Here is a 22,094-nt window from a genome sequence, read left to right as displayed (position 1 = left end):
CAGAGATGCAGAAGGAAGGTTGGCGTGACCACATGATGGACAGAATTTCTATTTTCTTCTGTTCTCACCCCTAACTCATCCATCAGTTCAGACGGAGGCGTTGCTCTTGGTGAAGACGGACGCACTAATCCTGATATCATCATAATCGAACCCTGTTAAACTAAATACACATCATTTATAAAATTCCTTAAAGCACTCATTTAACTTGTTCACTTGTTAGTATTTCATCTTTTGTACCCTGAAAGTACTTCCTGTGCAAGCCACGCCCACTCTTGGCTATGGAGCCCTTCTCCACACCCCCTGCAACCACCACAGAAGGATTATTCTCCTCCTCAACAATAACGATAACCTCAGACCGTAAGTGAATCAGAGATGCATCCGCTGGAACTAAACAGCCCTAACAGGCAGATTCCCTGAATACAGATGAGAAAAAGTGTTGAAATCCGATGCAACTGTTGCTGTCACAGAGCTGGTCGGAGCGCTGAAGTAAAATTGCTTTGTTATGCAGTTTCACGCCCACTCAGATAAAATTAGGCACGCTTTTGTGGGATTATGAGTCCTGCATGTCCAAGATGGACCTTAGATGTCTCTTTCCAGAACTTATGACCCAAGATACAGCTTTATGTGGATGCTTTAGAAGCTTTTGAAGTGCAGAATAATTTTAGGAGCCAGTAAAGGGTTCCCATATTTCAAAGTGCTTCCCGGATGGTCAGCTATTCTCTGATACGCCGTCTCTCCCGCAGAGATCTAATGAGAAGAAGAGCTGCATCCTGCTGTATAGGGTCCAATACAACACTGAGTTTGAACTCATCCACCAAGCACATACACAGCATATATACTGTCTTTTTTTTTTTTAAATCCATCTTTAATTTTCAGAAACACGATTCTAGCCGCCCACCGCAGCGTTCCTCTAGGATGGCAGATAATTAAATGTCTGCCAAATGTCCCACTTTGCATAGAAATTAAAATGAACTGACTGTTGAGCTCTCAGAGCTTTCGTGGTGTTGTTAATTCCAGTCTCCATGCTTCATGTATGAGAAAAAAAAGACAGTAAACAACATGTATCCAACAGGTCATGCAGGTCTTGAGTGCCGATAAATGAATCAGCCATTGGTGAAAAGGTCCAGAAAGTTGTTGTTGTCATCCTGCTTTTAAGAAAAAAACCTAAAAAACATTAGAAATGACAAAGACTGTTCTGACCACGACAGGGGTGAAAAAGAGAACCAACGTTTCTCAGATTTGATTTATAAAGCCCGACTAATACGATTAAAGCCACGTGCAATCTCAGCAATCTGGTTCAGGGACACGAAGATGCAAAACATGGGAGGCAGATTGCTTCCTTGCTTCTCCTGTTTGCTGCCTGGAGAGCTAACAGGAAGCTAAACTGCTGAATTGGTGAAACGCCACCTGATGTCCTTTATTATGACCCAAAACTGTGGCGGGAAAAAAAAAGGTTGTCACAACAGCAGGACAGTAGCTGTAGCTGCAGGCTTCAGGTGCCTTCCAGCACCAACACTTTAAGTTCAGATCTTTTCGTTGACGATGACTATTTTGCTGGAAAATTTAGCTGTAAAATGACTTTACAGAGCAGGAAGCTGCCGTTACCCTGCAGAGACACTGCTGTACTGTAATTTGGGCTCGTCAAAGTGATTTGTGTGTGTGAGGATGCGCGTTCATGATCCGTGCCTGTCAGCGCAGGCGTGTGTGGGTGTGCAAATGCAGGCATGAAAGGGGAACGGCGTCTTCTTTGTACTGAAGTCTTGATATTCTGGGGTCAGCGTTGGAATATTGCACAAAATAAACTGACAAATGATAGCAAAAGACCAGCTTGGCAGTCACCTTAGGGTTTTTTTTAAATGGGGTGTCAGATGGGGGGGCTTTGTTGATAGCATAAGGCCGAAGAGCTGCAGGATTAATGTATTTCTTCTTTACCACTTTTCAAGGAGTTATATTTATCAGGTTGATATGCAGCAGGAGCCTGGAGGTATTTGCATATTGCAGTCTGTCAAGCAGCGTTTGACAGAAGAAACAAATACAACAATAAACCTGGATACATCCAAGGATGATCAAAATCTGCTTCTACTAACAGGGATTATGCTAATCTAGCTCTGTTTCTGGTCCCAGCATGTCTGACTTGATTTATAATGCTGGGTTTGTATTTTTAAATGCTCTACCATTTGTGTATATAATGCCAGTTGGGGCCATTTGACAGCTGTTCGCTTATTTACATGCAAAAGCCACAGTCGATGCAGATGATGCTGCAGATAAAGAGGAGATTTCAGTTGCAGACCTGCGCACGAGGCTTCTGCTTGTCCCGCAAATGGGATGAGAAAGAAGTCTGTCTGCTATCCAGAACCTACTGCTTGATGAATCAATAAATAAATTCACTATTAAATCAGTTTTTGCTGCTTTTTAATTGAGTGAGAGGTGAAAGGCTTTTCTCAACATGCACAATCAGAAACAAAGACTGTTTTAAAATTCATTGCATTCAAGGTCTGATATTCCGAGTTTAGCCTCATGTATAAGGACAAAATTATGAAAATGTGATAATAATCATGAGCTTGATGGTGGGAGGTCTCCAACACTCCTAGGAAAGAACAGAAGGTTGAAACCAGTGGAACGTGAGCTGAAGTCTGCATAACACAAGAGTTTGTTAAACATCAAGGTGGTAGCTATGTATACATTCAGGGAAAGGTGGGGGGGTCACCTTGAAGAAAGTGAAACGTTGAATCCCAGCACGGCCAGGACATTCCGGTGTTTGATGCTCTTCAAAGTTCATCAAACAGACCATCTGCCAGGGCGAGGTGGGATCCCCGGGACACTGGGACGTCTGCAGAGCGAAGCCGCTCCATGCCGGATTGTATCCCAGATTAGCTGATCTCAGAGATCCCGCACATATTTTGACACTAATTTGAAGGTTTTAGAATCACATGGACGTGCACATGTCTTGCTGAGCTGACAGTCAGAACAGCTAGACTTATTTGCTCAGATGACATAATAGAGTGAGGCTGATTTTCATTTTGGCTCAGCGTGGAAACACAATTACTGCCGCTGTCATTCTCAAACGTTTGCAAGTGTGGCAAAAACAGAGAAGATTGATGGATTTTATGCATTACCTTGGATTTTAGAATCAAGAACAGAATAATGAAGCTTTATGGTTGCAGTTTACTCACCAGTTTATAAAGGTATTTTAAAAAGCATACATCTTTACATTCTCTATTTCTTTACTGAGACATTTCTTCCTGAATGACCACTATATTGCAATATATTACATAAGCTGCATAAATGTCTTAATGCTTGCATTCATCCTTTATTAGCATTAACAATAACAACAAACCCTGGTTTATTTTCACCTCAGGTCTTCAGTTGAATTTATTTTGGGCCTTTACATCCTGTGGAGAATGGGGATTCCCACATGTCAGGCACTACTCGGCCCATCTGACCGGTTCCACTGAGGTCTTCATCTTCCTGGAGAATATTTTAGCAAACAGAAGGATGAGCCGCTGTGTGACTGGATGTGTCACAGATCAATACAAAATTTTCTATGTTATCGCCCCGTGCACCTGCATAACAATACATTCAATCCAGCCGTCCTCTCTGACGACCCCATTCCTCCGTTATCCTTTGTCCATCGCAACAAGCTATCCATCTTGCTGTCTTCTATTATCTTGTTCTTTGTCTCCTGTGGAAAAGTAAACAGGCTCTGGTGGAGGAGTCCTGCTCATTAGCCCCGTTGGTTTGACAGCTACCTCATAAACTAAGCTGCTGTTATGGTAACTAGGGTGTAACATACGTTCAAACAGGGAACTGGGGGATCTTAACGAGACAAATAGCAGAGAAAATAACCCGGAAGAAGAGTCAGCAAAGGAAAAAAACATTGAGATGCCACTGTTCCCATACAGAAGCTGAGATGTAACACCAGGATTTTGTGGAAATACACTATTTTATTCATTTATTCAGGAAGAGATACAAATCCATGGAACATCTCTGCTATTCTTCATCAGACTGTAAACTGTCATCCCCTGCATGTCTGATTGAAAACATTTTTTAAAAATGGAAATGTTGTGCTGTCACATACTGTCCTCCATTAAATCCAAACATGCGCACACACAAAATCCTCTCTGAACATTTTCCCCTGTTGCCCTGAGAGGAAATGAAAGTAGCCATATCAGCCAGTAATAACCCTGTGTTGACAATGAAGCTGTGGACAGGGATTGAGGCAGAGATAAAAACACAATGATTCCGAGAACAGAAGGCTCACAGCCTGATCGATACACATTGGCGTACTGTATCACCAGCCGGCAAAGAAAATCCTCCACGCTGCTAATGCAAATCTGTTCCTTCTCCAGTCAGAAATTAAAAGAACAACTATAAAAATTATGTGTTTGTTGTTTATATTAAAAACATGCAAAAAGAAAAAAAGCAGCTGCCGTTTGGAGTGTTTTTACTGTTTATTGTAGTGCTGAAGGTTTAAATCTTTAAAGCTGGAGGGAATCAGAGTGGTCTTTTTAATACTGTTCATTGTGTCTCTTGTTAATGGGATTCAATATTCAAGTTCCCCTCAAACTTGTCCATCACCGGAGGGTGGGCATCCTGCAATAAAATAATCCCAATACTGCCTTCATGTGGACACTTTAATTCATTACATTGCGTAGAGCTCAAACCAATTCCAGTGGAACTAAAACTCCTATAATTCTCCATGATTTGGAACGGAATCAACCAACCAAAAATTGCTTAAATAAATAGATGAATAGAATTTGTCTGCCTGCCTTGATTTCTTGCACCAACCTGGACTCCACCTTAACGCTTCACGCTAACAAAAGGCTCAGTGTTCATTTGAGTCTGTTTCAGTGGGATCCTGCCAAACTAGGTTGATTATGGCTACGAAACGCAGCATTTTTGGACGTAAAGTGAAGATGCAGACAGAAACTGTGCGCACCTCCACACCCTTAAAAAACAAACAAACAAAAAACCTCCTTATTGAAGCTACAGCGCTACACGTCACTGCCCCCCTGCTGTGGCTTTTGAGTGTTGCAATCTGGAGCATCCCTCGCTTGGAGTCCACCACTGGGCAGAGTGCAGCAGCAGCAGTAACGGCAGCCTGAAGTTGCGCACAGGCAGCGAACATAATCTTGTCACAGTGAATCATGAGGTTTTAACAATGCGCGAATTGTTGCGTGGTTCCGGAAGAGGCTTCGGCGAGTCTGGGACTCAGTCACATGCTCGGACGGTCAGTCGCCAAATCCCCAATCAGTATGTGGAGCCATGCTGACCGGGTTCCTGCTGTCAGTGTGTGACAACACTGCCGACCTGCTGACACCGGGGATTCCTTCCTCAGCATGCCTCACAAGAGCAAAAAAGATAAGGTAAAGTTATTTTCATGGGCTTTTGTTTGAGTCATGCAGGACTCCGCGCGTTGTGTTTACTGTCCCTCTACTGTTACTCATTTTTTTTGTCAGGAATCCACCAAAGTAGGGAGAGGCAAAAAATCTGGGGGTAAAAACGGGCCTGTGGATGATCGAGATGTAAGCATGACTTTTCTAAACTTCTCACCCTACAGAGAGAAATGTGTTTAAGAAACGTCCGGAATACGACAGGATCTACCTTTTTAATTTGCTTTCGTCGTCTCAATGGTGTCAGAAAACATTTATATTGTGTCTTAACTGCTGATGTGTTTGTTTTGTTTCAGTTTTCTTCCTTTAATACACAAATAACAATATAACATCAGATTAAAATTATATATATTTTTGGAAAAATAAAAAATGACCACAAGCATCAATTATTTCCCCATCAGACATGAGTTCATCATATGAGAGTGGTAATCAGTTTCTGCTTTTTCTCCTAACGAGCTTCTGAAAAACCCTGCTATTCATCCGTGCTTGTGAAATAAAGCGAAAGCTGCTCATGTGACATCACATCTCCATCTTATGACTTCATTTTCTGAGAAGGCTTGCAATCAGGGTCTCACCCTGTTTGTCTGGGGTAGCAAAGCTATTTCTGTCCACTTCATATCTGACCTAAATAAATCGCTGTGCGGCGAGCAGCAGAGACTGATTGATTGACTGCTGGGGTCCTGCTGTTTTGGCCCTATTGACAGCTCCATCAGTGACATCTGCTCAATTATTCTGTCCTCTGGGATCCGTCCAAAACTGTGTCAACAGATCCTGCCCAGTGCTCTGCTGACAGTTATCGGGTTGCCTCGCCGAGAATCACTCGATCTGATTCGGAAGGGAACTTGACCCTCCAACTACAAACTCTCCTCGGCTCCACGCTGACACTTGAGCACACGAGTTGTCCTGCAGTTTGCTCTGGCGCTGGCACCGCCATAACCCGTCCTTTTCTCTGCAGGGCTCCGGTAAGACAGGGCCTCCTGCGACTCAGCTAATGAGGGCGAAGCAGCCGGGCTCCCACTCTGCTGTGAAGAGAGAGAAGAGACTCAGCACTTCCTCTTTCCCCCTCAGTGCTAACAGGGAGCTGCAGAAGCTGCTTGCGCTGGCAGGTACTCCTCCTTCCGAAGGTGCTCTGACTCTCTTTGATGCAGCTCATCTCTTTGATAACTCTGTCTCCTCTCCTGCGAGATAACCATTCCTGGGACTGAATGTTTGGCCTGTCTGGATTAAGGGAGTTGTATTAACAATTCATAGACCTGGTGGATCCTCATAACTGCCTTTTTAACCTTGAGGTCATTGCTTGCTGCATAATTTATAGACAAGCAGATTGTCCGGCAGCTTTATCTGTAGTGCAGATGATGTGCGATCAGTTGCATCTCCAGCCATCCCAGGAGGGGGAAAAGACAGGTCTTACACACCACAGGGCTCAATCATGCAGGCATGTCTGACTCCGGCTGGACCTGACAGTGAAGATCCTATAACAGCCTAAATCAAAGATGAGCCCTGGTGTGTGTAGCACTCTGTGCATCTTAAGAGTCCCAGAATACACTTTAGCCTCAGCAGCTTTGGGATTTGAGTACACGTAATAACTATAGCTAGCTGCTGCCCACCCGACAGTGTTCTCATCGATCGCCTCATGTTAGCACCAATCACATTGGTGCTGCTATTAAGAGTGGAACAGTGAGGTTCGAGGCTTGAACATGCACATCAAACTTTAATGGCTTCTTTCTTTACACACAGCATTACAGGCAGGAGCTGGCTTAAGTGGGTTCCTGTAAACTATACCCTGCCGCACTTTGTTTTCATGCCGGGATGAACGACATTGCTGAGCAATAGCAGAGTGTTCATAATAACAATAATACTAATGTTCGTTTAAATCAAAGTGTAAGGATGCATTTAGTCCATTTATTTATTTGGCATTACCACCCATACACCACAGCTAAGTTACTTTATGCAAGAGCCAGAAGAGCATCGATGACAGAGCAGATTTATTATGTACGAGAGAAAATGAATACTGATTTGAAGAATCCTTTGGCAAACATTGTTTAATGACACTTAAATCCATGATCCTGTACCACATGCCTGCTCCGAGTGTATCACTGCCCCTTACTCGTGGTGTGTGCGTGCAGCATTTAACACAGCTACTTACAGAGAAAACTACACAAACATGCAACAATATTCTGAGTAACAAATACTTGTATCTCATTCAAGATGACGGGAATCATGGAGGTTTTGAAGGCTGGATGCTTACAAGCATAAGAAATCCAACTTCTGCTTGTCAAATCTGACGAGGACGCGCCGTCACTTATTTAAACTTATCGTTGCTGCCCCCTGCTGGACACGCGCGTTAATTAATATAGTATTTTTTCCAAAAATGAATTAGCTAATTTTAAACTGTATTTTTTTTATAGTGTAACCTTCTTATATTTGGAACTCTGAGTCACCCTCTCTCTGTGTGTGTAAATGTATAGGTATATGTTTATATATAAAACAAGAAGATATCATCAGACGTTAGCCAAATGCACCTGAAGCCTCCAGTAAAATCAGATAATACCAAGTTAAATATGTATCAGGATGATCTATCACAACCCTCAGCTGGTCCAGTAGGAAGTCAGTAGCAGCTTTTAGAAAATACCGCCACTCGTTGCCATGGTTGTGGAATGTAATGACACCTCTCAAAGAGGCTTTTTCCCCTCTGTGAGAAAATACCAGTACACTTGTCTTTCATTTTGTTTCTGCTGCAGAAAAAAGGGCACCAATCAGAAAAGTCATTAATGCTGCTAAAAACATATCTTATATATTAAACATATCTCTGGAGCAGGTGACTTTATGAGTATGAAATAAGCCATTAATAATCTGTCAGTGGCAGAATAATTAACAATACAGACTTTTATGTAAAGTGGGAAAATGCTGTTTAACCGCATTGTTCTAAAAACAACCCTGGTGCTCTGGTTGTGGCTTCCATGTTTTCACCACAGGAAGAGGGGGGCGCCTCATCATGCAAAGATAAAATGCAGATTTTGTATCTATCGCTGACAATCTGGAAATATTTTCCATGCAGATTATTTGACTAAAATGACTCTAACGCTATAGTTCATGTCTATCATAGAAAACAATGCTATGTTTCCATATGTTTGCTTTATTTACCATCCTTCATGAGTACTCTCTAAACTGTGAGTAAAGTTTGTGGCCACTTCTTGTGTTTTAAACCTTTATTTTGAATTTCTTTATTGTGCATGACTAGATAGCACATTTCCATTTCATCTGCAGTGTCATTATGAGGGAGCTTTGAAATTTCAGTATAAACTTCTCACCATTCCGTCTTCAGTTCCTCAAAGCTCCTCCAGCTCATTCATCCCAAGGATTTCAGACCCCCCCCCCCCCCTCCTGATCTTCTCCTCCTCCCCTTTGATAAGAAACCAATGTGAGATGACAGGAAGAAACAACATAATGAGTGACTTCAAAGATCCAGCCAGTCAGGGCCCGCCTGCCTGAGCAGGCATTCGGAGAAAATTCTATCCACCTGCTTTTCCTAAGTCCGATTATACCACAGCCCAATAGTTAAACTGGAAATGATTTAACTCAATCTCATCCAAGATCTCAAGGCCGGCCTTCCATAGCAGGGACCAGTGAGCGTGGAGGAGGAGGAGTCGTGGGGGGGTGGAGAGACTCCATCTCATGTCCCGCCTCCTTTCCCGACTCAACGAATCACATTTGTCCTTCCCGGGCACAACGGCCAATCACAGCGCCCCTTGCTGGTGACGTCACTAACTAGCCAGTTCCCTCCAGCGGAGCAGGGAGCTTCATTTTCTGATCTGCTTTTGTGCTAAAATGGAGGCTGGCCTGTCGCCCTGAGTGGATTCCCTTCCTGGTTGAGGTTTAGATGTTGACATGCAATAAAACAGACAAGATGGTTGTGGATGCACCCAATTCCAACGGGCCATTTCAGCCGGTGGCTTTAATGCACTTCAGAGGTACGTACGGCCGAATTGTTCTCCCTGTGCGTCCCAGCGACAAGGAGCGAGAGCGGGGCTGTGTGTTCATCTGCTCCCGTTCCCCTTCACTGCCAAGCGGGTAGTTTGTCAGCATTCTTTCGGCTATTTGTGCGCGGGTTTTTGGAGATAGCCACGTTACATTCGAATAGCGAAGGCTGTTGTTGTGTATTGCTGTGAGATGCGGACGCTACGTAAAAATCTGGTTTTACTAGTTAGCTGTGCTGCCTGCCCATCCCCCAGCCAACCGAGTGACGTCAAAGGAAGTGATGTCATAGAGAAGCTGAGGCTCTTTTCCTTAGTTTTTCTCGATATTAATCGTAATATACGTCCTTGGCAACATTGTGCTCCAGTAACACTGCAAGACACTGTCATAGGATCATTCGGCGTCGTTGTATTTCCGTCGGTTCACGCTCCTGTTCTGTGCACGAATTGATCCCGGCGTGGAGGCTGTAGACGACCACTTTGCAGCAAACAGACCCTTTCTCCATTTCCCCACCCTACCCCTCCGTGCACCGCTGTCAATTCCTTGTCTTGGTTGTGTTTTCCAGCAGCAACATGAGCCGGTCGTGTTCGTTTTATTCCTCCAGAGCATGGCGTCCATGTCTTCAGGTTACAGGGCTCGGCCTCATAATGTCTGCTCAATGTACCGTGTCATATTGGAAAGCCTTTGGTTGTGATCAGCCTGCTGGAGTGGCATAGATGAAGCCTTGGGCATTTATTGGTAACACTATTGAGCCACAGAGGTCTCTGGCCTCGGGTCAACCAGGCTCTCTTTCACAGACCAATCGGTTCCACATTGTGTCTGTGCTGGTTCCCCATGCCTCAGCATTAGGAATTAGTGAATGCTATGGCGAAGGGAGAATACATCCAAATGCATTCTAGTTTCATCTCAGCTGGATAGTTAATCGGGGATCCAGACCAGCATTACTTTACACCAACAAAATGGCAACACTCAGTAGTAAGGTTTTAAAGTTGTACTCAGTTCCCTTATATTTCATCATTTGGATTCCAGATTCCAGAACATGAAGCCTTAATAAAATAGAGGAGGTTAATAAAAGGCCATGTTGTGAGATTTACAGGTCAAGCGTTACAATACTGTGAGGCTAATTGACCATTTTAGCAAATGTACAGGGATTTTTTTAAATTAAATAGGATCCGTCAGCTTCTCTGTCGGGTACACGTGCACAACAGTTTGCTGGCAAGTTCCCAACAGTGAGGGTAGACATCATTTTCTTAGCCATAAACACCCAGTTTCTGTTAGCTGTTAATTGCAAATACCTAAGTTTGATATCAACCCCCCCCCCCCCCCCTTCTTCCCTGACAAGGCTGTGAATGATGTGTATGACATCTCTGGTGTGTGTTCCTGCCTCCTGTCCAGTGTCTGCTGGGGCAGCAACAAGTCATCCTGATTAAACCAGTCACACACTAGCACACAAACCCACAATAATAAAAAACAGCAACAGAAGGAAATCTGTAGGTACCCACCAGCATCAAAGGAACCTATACCATTCCGATTTTAGAAATAATACACTTTAATCTTTTGGACCTGTTCAACTTGAGATTATGCATGTTTTGTGATAAAGAGGGGGGTATGAATAGAGCTGGAGTATTGCCCCAGTATCCATGCAAGCCTAGATGTTAATGATTAGATAAAAGAACCCAAGAACTTAAATCACAAGGCAGCTTTGTAAATGCAGCTGCAAGTATGTCAATGAAGTGTATTCACCAAAAAAATCTCTGACTTCTGCTTATTCTTTATTGTTCAAATAAAAAAACCTCGTTCAATGGACGAATTTATCTGGCTTTGTTTCGTATGCATGTAAAATGCAAGACGGCTTAGGACAGTTGGTCAGTGTTTAAATCAACATCAGGTCGTTCAGTCTTGTTTTCTGAACTCCCCGGGTCCATCTTACGCTGCCAGCCCGCCGTTCAAAGAATGGTGTTTCCCAAAGTTGGACAAGGTGGCGAATGTCACTTAGGTTGGGGTCACGGGAAACGGTCAGCGAGAAAACTCACTCTATCTTTGGGTTTGTGGTGGAACATGTCAACTTTAGGATCATGACACTTTGTTTTCATGTTACGCAACAGCCTAGTGGGATATTTTAGGAGTGTACACAAATGCTATAAGGCAGGCCGGCAGGCATACTTGTGTAACAGTGGCACCATGAGTATTACATAGCCAGAGGTGGAAGGTATGGTAATACATTCCTCGGTCCTCATGTTCCAGCTGGCAGCGGCAGTGTTTTGTGTCAGAAGCTGAGACTGACTGGCTCTCCCGTCCTTGCACATGTGGCCAATAACTGCAGCACTAACCATCTGAAAACTGACTCGTCCTCCTTGTGTAAACTCATTAAAATCTGGGCAGGAGTGAAGAGGATCGGTTATCTGTTATTTCTCACATACAGAAACATTTTTTTCTTGCATTTTGCCACATAAACCTCAAGCCAAATGATTCCCACGTGGTCTGTACAGAGACAACACACGGAACATTTCCACTTTTATCCAGCACACCCCCAAGCAGATTGTAGGAATATCATTACCTAATGTGGTTTTATTTGTCTTTGGATCATACTGTGTCTTTAGTTGATCTTTAACTTCTTTCCTATCCTCCTAATTTCAGAACCTTGTGCTAAATCCATAAATCATCATTTGTCTTGGCATCTGATTATGTTTATCTCTGTAATTAGCAGTGTTCTGCCGCAGGCTACTATACAGTCATTGAAGAGGAATAGGATTCATCCCTATGCATACGGCATGCTTATATCTGATCTAATCTACTGCCGTCACGCCTCAGTAACAGCCTTTTATAAATACCACATCAATTATTCACCCGTAGGGATGAAGACGCAGTTGCACTATGGCTGATTTTTATGGTTAATGTCACAACTGACCCATGAGTCTAACGCGGAGTATTCCGTCACAATGGGTTTGAGAGTTCAAAAAAGATAATTGTGTTTGCGGGAATGACAGCCAGCGACAGCAACAGCTGATTTGCTACTGTCAGACTTGGTCAGATGGATTACATCTGTGATCGCTGTCACAAATGTAGCCTCTTCAACCAGCCCGTGTTCCATTCCCCTCGCCATTTTCTACATAATTTGTGAAAATATCCTGTCTGCCACAAATAAGGAGAGCCAACTGACATAAAATTGGGACGTATAGGAAATTAGCTTGTTTTGTGGTTGCCTAGAGCCAGCCTTTCTCTTTAAAACAGCCATCAAGTGACAGTGTAATTGAACAGTTGGGGGACATGTCAAATAACAATGATACTAGAAAACTCCATCAAAGAGAGATAAAGCACTTTAACTTTGTGCCTCATCATTATGGTGTTGGCATGTACTGCTATCAAGCCACCAAGTAGAATGACTTAATTTAGAGTTACAAAACCAAACACTGCCGCTCTTTATTTGGGGCCTTTTTGCTCTTTGACCCACATCAGACTTTCGTCCTTTGTCCCTGCAGACGTGGCCCCTGCAGAGCAGGAGAAGCTCTTCATCCAGAAGCTTCGGCAGTGCTGCGTTCTGTTCGACTTCCTGTCCGACCCGCTGAGTGATCTAAAATGGAAGGAAGTGAAGCGGGCAGCGCTGAGCGAGATGGTGGAGTACATCACCCACAACAGGAATGTCATCACGGAGCCCATCTACCCAGAAGTGGTGCACATGGTCAGTGTGAGACGTCGCCTCTGCTGTGTAAACCCAAAAATGAGGGTCAAACTAGTGGCTTCCTGTTTGTGTCATTTGTTTTTTGTCTAGTTCTTTTGCACAATGGCAGTTTCAGAATTAGATCTATAATCTTAAGGGTTAACTCAGAGACACACCAATCTCCTTCTTTTCATGTATGTGCTCTGTGCGAAATCCAAAATGCATAATTTCATTCAGTTTCGGAGATCTGAACCCAGAAAGTTCAGTCTTCACTCTAGGCTGAAGTTCAGTGCTGCTCACTTTATCTACCTCTCAGCCTGTCACTACAAACAAAGAGCCCCAGTGTATTAGCAGGCCACCTGCACCATCCCATGATCTGTCTGGCAGGAAACAGTGACCCTCGGGGTAGTCAGTTGACGCACTTGCACTGTTATAGACCCAGTGCCCCTGGAAGGCAGTTAAAGAGGCAAAGATTCTATTGATCTAAAAATAAGAAAGTTATTTTTAAATGGAGGAATAAAAAGAAGTTTGGTTGAAAATGTTTCCAGGAGTGGCAAACTTTATTTTACTTTAAACTTTACTTTATTCTGTTCAATATAACTTGGATTTTACAAAAAATATATATATATACATATTATTATTATTATTATTAGAATACTACCCAGAGGAATTAACTTTCCTCTACTTCCAGTTTGCAGTTAATATGTTCAGAACTTTGCCTCCGTCGTCTAATCCCACCGGGGCAGAGTTTGATCCAGAAGAAGATGAACCGACGCTTGAAGCCGCTTGGCCACATCTCCAGGTTCAGACTTAATCATTTATTCATCCGCAAAACCCAACATAATCAAGCTGCTTTTATTTATTCCTGCGCATGTTGTGTTTGTTAGCTGCCACAAATAAACCCCCGTTTTGGTGACGATTACGTTAAAATGATTCACTCCAAATAAAATCTGCATTGTGTTTTCCTTGGCAGCTCGTCTACGAATTTTTCCTTAGGTTTTTAGAATCACCTGACTTCCAGCCTAACATAGCAAAGAAATACATCGACCAGAAATTTGTTTTGCAGGTAAGAAAGGAATTCAACTCGCAGCTCTGTGGAATAGCTTTGAAAGGTGCTGGCGGTCACTGTTGAGTAACAATTGAACGCTGGTGTATTTCAGCTTCTCGAACTGTTTGACAGTGAAGATCCCAGAGAACGAGACTTCCTTAAAACAACCCTGCACAGGATCTATGGAAAGTTCCTGGGACTGAGGGCGTACATCAGAAAACAGATCAATAATATTTTCTATAGGTGAGGACAGTTTTCCTTCAGCACTCTTCTCAGCCTGTGTTCTTGCTGAGAAGGTAACATCATAAATAGTTTTTAATGTAAAGGCTGGAACCTGTGAAATAGTAGTTGATGATAAATGGCAACGACTGGGATGAAAGTTAAGATGTCGAGTTGGTATATTTTTTTATGTTCTTTCAGGTTTATCTATGAAACAGAGCACCATAATGGTATAGCTGAACTACTGGAAATACTGGGAAGGTAAGGCCCTGATTTGGTATGAGGTGTGAAAGTTTCTCAGCTGTTCTCAGCAATTCTACCGTCTTTCTCTTCCAATTACTCAGCATAATCAATGGATTTGCCTTACCACTCAAAGAAGAGCACAAGATTTTCCTGTTGAAGGTTTTATTGCCCCTGCACAAAGTTAAATCACTCAGTGTCTACCATCCACAGGTACGCCTGATTCTCACAGACGCATCTTTAGAAACACATTTCCATATTTCTGTGCCGACTTCATCCCGCAGATTTATTCATATGTTCATCCTGTTTCTCCAGCTGCTGTTCCCTTTTTTTAGTTTGCCTCTTCACGTTTTAAGTATTCACTGGCTCATGTGTTTTGCAGCTGGCCTACTGTGTGGTGCAGTTCTTGGAAAAAGACAGCACTCTAACTGAGCCGGTATGTAAATAAGGATTTAATCGTCGTCACCAAAATGATCTTTGCTCCATCAAAGTAATATTTTAATGTCGGCCCACAGGTGGTAATGGCTTTACTGAAGTATTGGCCAAAGACTCACAGTCCCAAGGAGGTGATGTTCCTGAATGAACTGGAGGAGATCTTGGATGTTATTGAGCCTTCAGAGTTTGTTAAAGTGCAGGAGCCTCTCTTCAGGCAGCTAGCCAAATGTGTGTCCAGCCCACATTTTCAGGTAGCCAACAGATAATGAAAACAGTCTGGTTCTTCAGGTGCGGTAGGTAATGAATGTCAGTACATTCCTGACTGCATGGTTTAAATTCCTGTAGGTGGCAGAGAGAGCTCTGTACTACTGGAACAACGAGTACATCATGAGTCTGATCAGCGACAATGCAGCCAAAATCCTGCCCATTATGTTCCCCGCACTCTATCGCAACTCCAAGACTCACTGGAACAAGTAAGGCCCCTGCACAGGTTCTGATTGTCGCAGCATGTGACACCACTCCAACACCGGGGCGATATCTCTCAAGTCCGTGTTGATTTTTGAGCAAGGTCACGAAATGCACGACACCGCAGCGCAGTTGCACTTAAGTCAAACAGGTTTCGTCATTATGGAGCCAACGCTGGTTTATCTTCAGGTCCATGTTTGAGGTCCTTTCTCTAAAATACCAGATGTTTCATTTAGTTTCATACCAATGCTGTTAAAGAATGATGACTTGTGCCTGCTGTGCGTGCAGGACCATCCACGGCCTCATCTACAACGCTCTGAAGCTTTTCATGGAGATGAATCAGAAGCTGTTTGATGACTGCACACAGCAGTTCAGGGCTGAGAAAAACAAGTAGGTGCCGCTCTCTTTGTCCATCCCAAAGATTCGCCGTTCAGCCTCGGCCAGGTTTTGGATTTAATGGTCACCTTTGGTTCTTTTCTGCAGAGAGAAGGCAAAGTTAAAAGAACGGGAGGAGGCCTGGATCAAGATCGAGAACCTGGCCAAGTCAAATCCACAGGTGAGTGCCAAGAGTGCAGCTTCACACCTTTTCCTCCTGTGCTATGGAACGTGTCATCATAGCACTAGTGTGTGTAGAATGTACTGAAATGGATGGGGTTTTTAATTTATGGTGTTAGCTGGTGAATTTCAATTCCTTTGTCCCATCTTATCACACGTGCATGCAACTTAGGCTCATTTGTTCATATTGTCATTAGTAAAGAGCTTAATTTTGGTGATTAAAACAGTCGACAGTAAGCGTTTATGCCGATGAACACGAGGTATTTTTAAATGGCACCGCTGTGTTCAGCGCATGGTTATTGGAAAGAACACACACACGTCGTTTCTGATACTGTGGTGGTGTCTTGTCATCAGGTGAGAGGTCTCCTTTGCATGCAACTGAAAGTCTTTTCTCCATCCTTTTGTGTTTGTTTTTCCCTTTGTTTTCAACATAGTTCTCTGTGTATGTTGATTCCTCTGACCTCAATAGTCCTGTAGCAATGGAGACGGATATCCCTTTGATAGAAGATGTTCAGAGGTTAAAAAAGACAGTTGAGGAGGGCGCGACTCAGGTAAACCTGACTTTGTCTCTGATGTCTCTGAGCCTCACTTTACTCGCATCGCAGCTTTTAATTTGCGTTTCGAGACCTGAGCTAAAGAAAGTGCTGCAGTCGCTGAGGAATAAACGGTGTGTTTGTGGCATGTCGTTTCTGCATGGAGCCCCAAACTGTTCAGTATTTTTTGGATATTTATTAATGCAAAAGGTTTTCTGTCTGGGGGGGTTTTCTTGCCGGCATTGCTTGCTCAAGGGTTGGGTTCTGGGTCTCTGCAAAGCACCTGCAGACAATCTTGATTGTAACAGATGCTACATAAATAAAGGTAAATTGAAACGAACGCTACAGGACACAGCATGGGTCAAAATATAGACGTCAGCTCTCAAGGCTGAGACAACATGATTTGTTTTATCCTTTAAGAGGATAACAATGTCTCCGTTCTCGATACCCATGCTTTTGAGATTGGTTTGTTTGGATATTTAAATGTCACTTATTGGCAGCATTACGGTTGCCGTTTAATTCAGTTTGACCTGAATAAATGTTTTTATTCCAGTTGTAACTTAAAAACCTAAAGAAAAAAACTCCAGTATATCTACTAACTGACTTGAATTGACAAAAGATAATTTTGTTCTTTGGTACAATACTGGATAATTTCGGGGTTCTGTAGATTTAGTGCATGGTGTGCAATTTAACATTATTATCGTTATTTGACATGTTGCAATACAGGCTGTGAATTCTGAATTCAGTAGTTATATTTAATAGAAAAAGGGCTTAATTAATGTTATTTTATTGAAAACATTTGCTGGTGATGTGAGTTTTAAGGATAATTCTTTTTTCTGCGCCCTCAATCACTGACGTTTAGACTGTGCTTGTCTCAGGTGAACGCTAAGCTTTGCTGCCCCCTTGTGGGTTAAAGTAATCTTGATGACCGCCATCATGCTCTTTACATTGTACAGACTTGTAATGGCACCCTTTGAATGTCTGCCATTTATCTTTTCTACATCCTTGTATGTGTAGCACATTCTTTTCTGTCCAGTTGTATATGTGATGGAATTGTGCACGAGGACATTATGATTGACTTTGGGCCTCCTCTCAGTTGCAGCATGACCAGCGGAAAGAGCGGCCTATGATGCGACGCAAATCTGAGTTGCCTCAGGATATCTACACCACAAAAGCCTTGGAGTCCCACCGCAGAGCTGAAGACATGTTGACCACTCACGATGGACTCTAGGACCCTCTACCTGCCAGCGTCTGGTTCAGCTGCCCCCTCTACCATCCACAGTTATGGACATCCATTTTGTCCACGTGTCAGAGTGACACTGATAACCCACACTGGGCCTTCCATCCATATTTCCTACCATGAGTTTACCCACAATCCTCATTTGTCCTTCATCCTTGAAGCCCGCCTCCCACAGATTTCTGCTTTCTCAGGTGTTTTACTTGATTTTGCGAGTGCGTCCTCACTACGTTCTGTGTGTTCTCCCGTTTCTTCCCGCCTCATTTCTTCCTCTCCCGCCCCGTCACCCCGTGCACTCACTGTCAGTGTGGAATCTGGGAGCATGGACTCCTCAACACTGGTTCTTTCATTCCACCTTGGAATTGTGTTCTTAAGTGATTGGACAGTGTAGGAAACGATTGACTCTGAAGGCACATCTGTTGGGTTTCTTTTCTGTCGATGGGATCAAATCCAGAACCCGTTGCTCAGATAAAAGAACGGTCCTCACCTTTTGTCTGTCGTCTTTTTTTTTTTTTTGGCCCGATCTATGGACTCTTGTCAGTGCCAAGACTGTTGTGTTCACTGTTTTATGTTTGTGCGAGAATCGAACAGGGGAACCTGCCTTTTGTTTTTCACTGATGGTTGAGATTTCTTTATTTTAGGACACCAGACCAAACTGAGGCCTGTCCTTAGCCTTGCAATGTCCAAAAAAGATGGCAAGGAAACGAAGTGTCCTGTGGACATCTGGCGCTTTCTTTTTTTCGTGCCATACACTGTTCTTTATATGCTTGCTTCCTTATGTTTATCAGCAATATTTAATAATCAGGCCATAATGATGCCTAGCTGGTTCAAACAATGGTACTCGCTGCTTTCTAGTCGTCAGACAGGAAACTGTATGACTGTCTGGTGGCTAATTTCTCCATTTTAAAAAGGATGGAGTGGTTATATCCCCATTACTGTCCCATGACTGGGATGTAAAATCGTGCCCTGTCAGGTGTCGTGTGTTTTTCATCCCGTATCTGCAGTAGCAACACAAAACTTGGCTGTAACAAATGGCCGGTTGAGATTCGTTGAGCAGCTTCACAAATATATGCTGTATTACAGAGGGAGGTTGTTTATAAAGCATCATTACTGTAAGATGTGTTTTAGTTGAGTTAGTAAGATGATGCAGACTTCGGTCATTGTTTTTCTTTTTCTTTCTTTTTTTTCTTTCTTTCTTTCTTTCTTTCTTTCTTTTAACGCTGCACTTAGCCGAGGCGGCACAATTAAAGGTTTTAATGTCTGTAACTAATCCTGGAACATAATTTATTAACACATAAGCTAATCATACACAGACATTACAGCAAATGATCAACAGATTTGTTTAAGAGCTGACAACACCACGCAAATAAGCAATCGGGTGTTTTTCTTTTATGCACTCTTCCCTCGGTCAAATTAGCTCAGGCAGTACCATTGTTTAAACCAAGACAGTCTGCAGGAGTTCTTGATTTGAATCGTTGTATTTCTTTGTCTTGTCTCTTGAGGTCGGCAGTGCGGATGTCACTCTTTTTTCCTCGTCCTTCTGGCCTTCCACGGCCACAAAAAAAAAGCCCAGTGCTGAAAATAAACATTGTGACTTGGCTTTTTAACTGTGTTAATACTGTATTTGCTTGAATGCAAAATGATGTAAATTAAAACTACCATGTTAAACATGTACCTTTACCCTGGAGGAATGCCATTCACCAACCTGCTGTGGAGGTCATCGCGTTTAGGAAACAACCCCGCCTGCCGGGAGAGGCGTTTATTGGATTTTACGAGTCGAGTGAAGGCAGAGGTTTTATTTTAGCGCTGAAAATAAGTCACCTTCGATGATGAGACCATTTAAACTAGGTGGCTTTTGTCCGTTTCTGCAGGAGCTTCGCTGAACTTTTAATTTTAACATATTATTTCCAGAACATAACTTAAAGTGTCCTTTTGTATGTGACCTGTACTATATGATTCATTTAATATTGTATATATGATTTACCTTGTTTCATGTAGTGTTATATATCTAGATTAATTTTGTACAAACTGTCCTGTACAGAATAAACCGTCAATAGCAAGTGAAAGAAGTCAGACTGGCACATACCGTCTTATTTTCTTCTGTTTTTGGATGTACTTTGAGCCGTCAAGGATTTAGAAAATGTTTTTATTTTTATTATAAGATTTGCAAAGTTCTCTGCCTCCTCTATATAACTAAAACATCTTCATGCCCGTTGTGTGCTCCTTTCACTGTCTTTAGTGGTGTATAACTATATAATGAATAAAGAGTTTATTTGAATATATATTTTCAATCATGCATCAATTTTGGTTTTACTTGATCAGCATCCTTCTATGAATATATATATATATCTATGACTGCTCTAGATTGTTTTTTATGTTAAACATGTTATGTTTACTATGGTATCTAAATAACATTTTCTAATATCTTTAGTTGGGTATACGCGCTGCTCGCACACTAGGGGGCGCCAAACATCCTTTGGTTTCTCCAGCACATTTTAATACGATCTAAAAACACCCAGGTTCAAGCAAACAGATATGATGCGGCTAAAGTTATAGTTTCTTTCAGGTTTTAAAATGGCTTTTAAATTGACACACTAATATTGTTAATTATGTTGTAAAAGCAACATCATTTCGAGTTTATTTAGTATTTCTGTTTAGACAAACTGGTGCAGTGCTGAAATGAACTGGATAGTGTGAGGTATAAATATTTTATGTGACCACCGTTTAAGCTTTAATAACAGTTTGATGCATACACCTATTCAATTTAGTAACAATAAATAATGTTTATAGTTTACAATCTAGAGCTGACGGGACTGATGCATTCCTCCTCAGCAGTTGCAGCTTTGATTAAAAAATAAGTTGTTTGCTGTTAAAATATTCAGAAGTGACGTCAAATTTACCGCCTCTTCATTGCGAAACGCACCTCACGTACCCCCTGTAATACCCCTTAAGCCATATCACTTCAATCAGCAGAGCAGATTACATTTTAGGGAGTGACGGTAGTGTAAAATCAGCCAGGTTCCTCTCAGAAAAGGAGGGAAAACCTGACGCGAACTTTCCCAATGCAACACGTGTTTTATGGATTACTTCCTGTTAGTGTAATGAGAGTGTTGAGACGATGCTTATGACCTTGCACCTGTTGGTTTGTAGTAGCTTATCTGGTGCTCTTGTGAGAGTATTAAATCATGAAGTCACACAAAGTGAAGATCAAGCCTGGAGTGGCAGGATTGGTCAGTGGAGAGCGTGCTGGTAATGGAGCGGCCATATTTTGGGGAAATCAGACAATTTGGCACTAATTTCTTTGTCCCTGGCTGACGCCATAGACAGAAATGAACCCGGGCTGCACAGCTGCACTGAAGAATGAGGGTTGCATCTGCTTCCACTGGTTGTTATTTTTATAATAATGCTTGAAAACATTGTTTGATTTAACTCAGAGTTAATTACCTATAACACCACACTTGTTTTTTTTTTTTTATGGTTTCTATAATTTGTTTTTATTTCTGTGTGAAGAGTAATTATGAAGACACAGTCCTTTTAAGTGGCCTTATGTCATTATGTAATCAAATTTATGGTCCTGATTAATGAATAAACTAAGACACAGCACATAATATGGAGAGTTTTTACATGTATTGTTTCAATTACAGTTTTATATGAACATTATGATGAAATAAAATAACATGTCAGTAATTATTTGCATGTGTGTATAAAAACCACATGCAAATAAGTGGAGTTTCTTTATTTACGAAAGAATAACTATCAAATGAATAAAGGTTTATAGAGTGCTGTTTGTTTTACAAGTAGTGATCATTTAATATTGGTAACAGTGAGATTGGCAGCAAATAGTTCTACAGGGCTGCAAGGGAGCCAAACAACTGACTGAAGATGTGCTTCTGAAAGAGCTTCAAAGAATTCCACATTACATTTCACAGAATCCTTGAAACCCAACACCAGCCTACTGGTTCAAAAGCTGCACACCATCCCTCCCTGGCTCGCGTATCACTGTGCACCGTTGCCAAGTTGTCCTCACTCGGCCTACCTGACTCAGAGCGGGCTCTCTGCCAAGGCTGACAGACTGCTGGAAGGCAGACCTGCTTCCATCTGGAACATCACAGGCTCCAAGGTACAGCCACAGCCCGCTCCTGTCACAGTCACCCTCCTGTTTCATTGAAAATCACTGGGTTCTGTAGGTGTTAGCATGGCCACACAGCCACACCTGAAACCTGTAAAACTGGCCATAACTACAGGATTTGTCTATATTGGTTTATTCATAACTCAGCAGTTAAAGGTGATCATACATAGAAATGTTAAATGTCTTCTTTACACTCTGCCCAAAGTT

At 42.4% G+C, this 22,094-nt stretch overlaps 1 protein-coding gene and 1 long non-coding RNA gene across 4 annotated transcripts; one reads left to right on the top strand and one right to left on the bottom strand.

Annotated features, from left to right (window-relative positions):
* Positions 1-5,224: 5,224 nt before the first annotated feature.
* ppp2r5ca (protein phosphatase 2, regulatory subunit B', gamma a) lies at positions 5,225-20,049 on the top strand. Of its 3 annotated transcripts, XM_057011903.1 has the most exons (16): positions 5,225-5,366; positions 5,460-5,525; positions 6,349-6,499; positions 12,848-13,047; positions 13,718-13,828; positions 14,000-14,092; positions 14,187-14,317; positions 14,495-14,554; positions 14,638-14,746; positions 14,916-14,969; positions 15,049-15,219; positions 15,314-15,441; positions 15,722-15,823; positions 15,917-15,989; positions 16,423-16,539; positions 17,618-20,049. In XM_057011903.1, exons 1-16 carry the CDS (start codon positions 5,340-5,342, stop codon positions 17,750-17,752), a joined length of 1,728 nt encoding a protein of 575 aa, XP_056867883.1. In that variant the 5' UTR covers positions 5,225-5,339; the 3' UTR covers positions 17,753-20,049. The 3 variants fall into 3 exon arrangements, with proteins under 3 accessions (XP_056867883.1, XP_056867881.1, XP_056867882.1); XM_057011901.1 differs by lacking the exons at positions 5,225-5,366; positions 5,460-5,525; positions 6,349-6,499 and adding an exon at positions 9,159-9,364; XM_057011902.1 differs by lacking the exons at positions 5,225-5,366; positions 5,460-5,525; positions 6,349-6,499; positions 16,423-16,539 and adding an exon at positions 9,159-9,364.
* On the bottom strand, positions 5,590-9,183 carry LOC130513237 (uncharacterized). Its single transcript, XR_008946651.1, has 2 exons — positions 8,705-9,183; positions 5,590-6,415 (listed from the first exon to the last, which is right to left on the bottom strand). It is a non-coding gene; the product is annotated as an uncharacterized LOC130513237 (long non-coding RNA).
* Positions 20,050-22,094: the final 2,045 nt, after the last annotated feature.

The sequence above is a fragment of the Takifugu flavidus genome, chromosome 16 (assembly GCF_003711565.1).
Source record: "Takifugu flavidus isolate HTHZ2018 chromosome 16, ASM371156v2, whole genome shotgun sequence".
In the NCBI taxonomy this organism is placed as follows: Eukaryota; Metazoa; Chordata; class Actinopteri; order Tetraodontiformes; family Tetraodontidae; genus Takifugu; species Takifugu flavidus.
This window is presented reverse-complemented; position numbering and strand designations above follow the sequence as displayed.

Bases quoted from the DNA above. Each gene is read 5' to 3' on its own strand.
- ppp2r5ca (XM_057011903.1), top strand. From the start codon at position 5,340: ATGCCTCACAAGAGCAAAAAAGATAAG. The intron at 13,829-13,999 runs GTTCAGACTTAA...TTTCCTTGGCAG, and splicing joins CCGCTTGGCCACATCTCCAG to CTCGTCTACGAATTTTTCCT. The intron at 15,442-15,721 runs GTAAGGCCCCTG...CTGTGCGTGCAG, and splicing joins TCCAAGACTCACTGGAACAA to GACCATCCACGGCCTCATCT.